Here is a 5,343-nt window from a genome sequence, read left to right as displayed (position 1 = left end):
ATAGTGATTGTACTGAAAATGTTCATTCCACAATGATGTTTCATATGTATTAGTTTATTTCTATATGCATATTTGAGAACAAAAATTTTCATACCCATGACCATTATATAAACATTTAAGGAATTTTTTAAAAGAAAAATTATAGCATTTACCTTTCACTGATGACAGATTTCTCAATGAACTCCTTTACTTAAAAGAAAATATTATTCCTGGGAATATAACCAAAAGATGCTCTAACATATAACAAGGACACTTGCTCCACTATGTTCATAGCAGCCTTATTTATAATAGCCAGATGCTGAAACAACCAGATGTTCCTTATAGGAAGCATGGATACACAATGGAGTACTATTGAGCTATTAAAAATGATGACTTCATAAAATTTGTAGGCAAATGGATGGAACAAGAAAATATCAACCTGAGTGAGGTAACCCAGACCCAAAAAGTCAGACATGATATGTATTCATTGATAAGTGGAAATTACCCCTAAGGTTCAGAATACCCATGATACAACTCACATACCATATGAAGCTTAACATGGTCAAAGTGTGGATGCCTCAAACCCACTTAAAAGGGGGAAGAAAATAATCATGGGAAGCAGAGGGAGGGAAGGACCTGAGTGGAAGAGGGTAGAGAGAAGAAAAAAAGGGGGAGTGCCAAACCACGTATGGGAAGAGACAGGAGAGAACTCTAAAGGGATAGGGGAATGAATAAGAATAAACAGCAATGGGGGTTGGGAAACTTGGAGAACCACTAGAAAGTCCCAGACACCAGGGATATGAGAGGATCCCAGGGCACAATGGGAATGACATTAGCCAACAAAGAGAAGATACAAGCTGTAGAGACCACCTCTAGTTTGTAGACATGACCCCCAGTGGAGAGATAGGGCCGGACACCCAGACATCTAAAATTTTTAGCCCAGAATTGTCCTTGTCTAAAGGAAATGCAGAAACAAAAATGGAGAAATGCTGAAGGAGCAGCCAGAGACTGCCTCACCATGCGATTTTTTTCCATCCACAGACACCAAACACCTACACTATTGCTGATGTCAAGATGTCCTCACAGATAATAGCCTGGTATGGCTGCCCTCTGAGAGGCTATGCCAGTACCTAACTGAAACAGATGCAGATACTCACAGCCAACCTTTGGACTGAGCCTGGGGACCCCAGTGGAAGAGTTAGGGGAAGGGGTGAAGGAGCTGAAGGGGATTGTAACCCCACAGGAAGAACACCAGAATCAATTAACTGGATCCCTCAGAGCTCTCAGGGATGAAACCACCAGCCAAAGAGTATACATGGGTAGGTCCATGGCTCCTACTACATATGTAGCAGAAAACTGCCTCATCTGGCATTAGTGGGAGGGGCGGCCCTTGGTTCTGTGGAGTCTTAAATGCCCCAGAAAAGGGGGAGGCTAAAGGGGGTGAGGCTGGAGTGGGTGGTTGTATGGGGAAGCACCCTCTTAATGGCAAAGAGGAGGGGGATATGGTGAGTTGTTCATGCAGGGGAGACCAGGAAGGGGGATAACATTTGAAATGTAAAACAAACAAAATGATGAATAAATAAAAAGAAAAGTAAAAAGAAATGTTCAGCATGCTTAGGTAGATAAATTAGCTCCCCAAAGAACATAGGCTACTACCATTGTTCCTTAATCTTCTCCTAGAAACACATGGTAACAACGTATCACTGACGTGATAACACACTTCAGATAAAATGTAGAGCAAAATCAAACTGTAACTGAACTGAAAGTGTCATGTCTGCTTTTTTACATGTGTAGTGGTGAAAATATTCTATAGAGGTTACAGTTGAAAATAGACCTTCAGCCATTTTACCCAACAGTTGCCTCTTCATGCTATAATACCAATCTTTCAGGCAATTAGTGCTGACTGTTAAAATGATTCTGAGTCTGGGAGGATGGGCAACCAATTATTTTCTGATTGGATCTGAGTCCCTTTCAACTGTAAGAAATTATGGTACTGTAAACTTTGTCAAAATATTACTATTATGGAATTTTTAGGTCCTACTGGGAAAACTTTTGATTATTTGCCTAATAGATTGTTGTCAAGCTACCTTCTACATATTTTTATCTGTATAACTAAAATAGAACAACATAGTTAGTGCTGCTCTAAGCCTGGGTCATTGAAGATTCTTTTGGTAGAATTAGTTAATACAGATACACATGATTAATCAAAACTCTAAGAGTAAGTGACTGCTGAATGTTCAGCCTTAAACGCACACACACACACACACACACACACACACACACACACAGAGAGAGAGAGAGAGAGAGAGAGAGAGAGAGAGAGAGAGAGAGAGAGAGAGACCATCCCTCTAAATTCAGGAACATCTAGGAAGAAAGGTAGGAAAGAATATGAGAAGTCAGAGGGTAGAGAGAAGCTCTATGAACATCTACCCTCTGGATATGATAAAATCACTGCAGCCATTCACACACAGCAGCTGCGGCTGGTGTCACGACACCTGCACACAAACACCTGATTGCCCTCGTGCACGTTCAATGTTTCATTTTCAAAAAGGAAAGACTGAACGTTCTTTAGAGATTTTATCTCTAGGTTCTCCAAAATATAAAACTAGTGAAATCAGAGAGTACTCAAAAGAAGGTTTAACTTCTAATTAACACTAGAGCATAACAAGGCAGTCACATGCTCATCCATTTTCACTTGGGCTTATTGTCCTTTCTCTGACTTTTTAAACAAACATGTCAATGTTACTGTAAAGTAGTATGCTTGTAACATGAGTTGGAAAGCAATTCCAATGTGTCTGTCAAGAATTAGGGATTTGTAAAAATTGACAAAATTGAACTACAGAAAAGGATTGAAAAAATTCATACATAGATTTGCATAGAAGTATTTCTGCTTTTGTCTTAATACAAAAGTATTATCAGAAGAATGCAAAAGAAGTAGGCAAGAAATCCAGCTCATGTATGCTTTTCTTATAAAACCTTAATTTTAACACCACAGAGAAAATCTGACATAAAAGGGAATTAGGTCAATGGGACTTCCACGCCAGGTGGGTTGTTTGGGGGATATTTTCATCAAATCCTCTGAGGGATGCATCTGATAGAGGTGTCTTAGAAGCACCCTCCAAGTTGAGAATGATAAAACCAAGATGTCTGCTTGCTAGAAGAATGTTATTTCCCCCTGGGGATGGGTGGGGGATTTGCCTCCAGATAAGTTGGGGCTTGGGAGGTAGCCAGGGATTGAGTACTTCCATTGTGTTCTCCTGCCAGATTGCTCAGTATTTTATTATTGTGGTCCAAGACCTGGCAAGTTTGCTATTACTGCCATCGCTGCTTCCTCTCTGTTCTGAGGGCAGTGAGGTTCCCCTGTTTAAGCTTCTCCCTACCACAAATAAAAACTATCAAATGGATTTTAAAACCTCTGTGGTCAAACCTTTTTCAAATGCTTCCCCTATCAGTCTGTCTTTAGATACAATTTGTCTGGTTATTTATTTATTGCTTTCATGCATTATTCTACTTGCTCTCCAACATTTTTAAATTACCTAAATATTTTAATATCATTAAAGCTGGCTAAAGAGCTTACAAAAAATATGTAAGGATTCTTGCAGACATTCTTCTTGCACAAAACACTCCCTTTGGTTATGAGGTTGAAGTGTGAAAATATAACAACTATAATTTTTTCACTTGCAAAATAATTCATTTTTTCAGTAAACATCACCAGAGCACATGGCTTAATAAGGTGAAATATACAAACAATTCAGAAATGAGATGTAACCAATAATGTACATCACACATGGGACAGGAGTTGCTTTATTTATATTGACTAGTTTCCTTTTTTAAATAATACTGGACATTTCATTTCAAAAGGTCAAATTAATGCCTCAAAATGACAGTGCATTGTGTTTAGAGTAACATAATTGGCACGGAAACTAAGTCAAAATGAGTTTTTGTTGATTATACTTATTTTTAAAAGATCAAGGGTAGTTACCTAGAAGTTTTAAAGATACAGTATCGCTTTCGCCAAGATGGCACCGAAAGCAAAGAAAGGTCCTGCCCCGCAAAGCTGAAGCCAAAGCGAAGGTCTTGAAAGCTAAGAAGGCAGTGGCGAAAGGTGTCCACGGTCACAAAAGTAAGATCCGAACGTCACCCACTCTCTGGTGGCCCAATACCTTGTGGCTCCAGAGGCATCCAATATATCCTCGAAAGGGTGCACCCACGAGAAACAAGCTTGACCACTATGCTGTTATCAAATTCCCACTGAACACTGAGTCAGCCATGAAGAAAAGAGAGCACAGCAACACACTTGTGTTCATTGTGGATGTCAAGGCCAACAAGCACCAGATCAAACAGGAGGCCATGAAGAAACTCTATGACATTGAAGTGGCCAAAGTCACTGATGGAGAGAAGAAGGTGTATGTTCGCTTGGCTCCTGATTATGATGCCCTAAATGTTGCCAAGGAGATTGTGATCATCTAAAGTGAGTTCAGATGGCTAATTCTAAATATACAGGTCTTTTTCACCATAACAAAAAAAAAGATATAGTATTGATGATCTTACTAACTGCTATTTCACTGCTGTACAATTTGATTCAATTTGCCAAATTTGTCATCCAATTTGTGCATATATTAAATAGATACATTAATATTTGTAATAGTATGCCCATAAGAGTATTATAAATAATAAATGATAAAGCATGAGTAAATCAGCTCTATTGCTCAATTTCTACAGATAATAAACAGTATATATAACATATGTTAATAATTGCAAAATAATATAATAAGAAAACATATATTTCATTTAAATATACCCCCACAGATTTAACTTAATTTAGGTATGGCCTGAAGTAAACAACATGGTTACCAAAACGTAACAATTTCTTAAAACTTAGTATGAAAGGAAATTTTCCTGAAATATATCTCAGATTCTGGTAAACAACCATGAATGCAATCAGAATTGATGTAATCAATGTCTAAGTTGAGTATGGTGTTTCTTTCATGACCCTTATTTTGTTCTGTCTTTGTATACCTCTTCAAGCAAAGAAATGTCCAGCAGTTAAGAGTATAGATGTCTACAACCACATTGTGCTGCTTCTAACTTGTGCCCTCAAATTGCTGGGCAGTCTCAAGAGAAACATCTGCTGTTTTTGTCAAAGCAGCATCAACTGAATTGGATTTCTGGAGATATACATCCAAATGAAGAAAATATTTAGAATATCATGTGCCATAAAGTAAGATGTTAATTCATATTTCCTATAAAGTAAAAACCAGAGCCTTTTCAGTGATGCATACTCATAACCCAACGTCCAGGAAGCTGAAGTGGAAGGACTGAGATTTATAATCCCAATTTAGAGCTATATAGTGAGACCTAAGG

The 5,343-nt window shown here is 38.2% G+C and overlaps 1 protein-coding gene across 1 annotated transcript; it reads left to right on the top strand.

Annotated features, from left to right (window-relative positions):
* The first annotated feature begins 1,268 nt into the window (after window positions 1-1,268).
* LOC116895356 (60S ribosomal protein L23a-like) lies at window positions 1,269-4,449 on the top strand. The gene is made up of 2 exons (XM_032896654.1): window positions 1,269-1,288; window positions 4,017-4,449. Exons 1-2 carry the CDS (start codon window positions 1,269-1,271, stop codon window positions 4,447-4,449), a joined length of 453 nt encoding a protein of 150 aa, XP_032752545.1.
* Window positions 4,450-5,343: the final 894 nt, after the last annotated feature.

Source organism: Rattus rattus, chromosome 3, assembly GCF_011064425.1.
Source record: "Rattus rattus isolate New Zealand chromosome 3, Rrattus_CSIRO_v1, whole genome shotgun sequence".
Classification (NCBI taxonomy): Eukaryota; Metazoa; Chordata; class Mammalia; order Rodentia; family Muridae; genus Rattus; species Rattus rattus.
This window is presented reverse-complemented; position numbering and strand designations above follow the sequence as displayed.

Bases quoted from the DNA above. Each gene is read 5' to 3' on its own strand.
- LOC116895356 (XM_032896654.1), top strand. From the start codon at position 1,269: ATGAAACCACCAGCCAAAGA. The intron at 1,289-4,016 runs GTATACATGGGT...CCGAAAGCAAAG, and splicing joins ATGAAACCACCAGCCAAAGA to AAAGGTCCTGCCCCGCAAAG.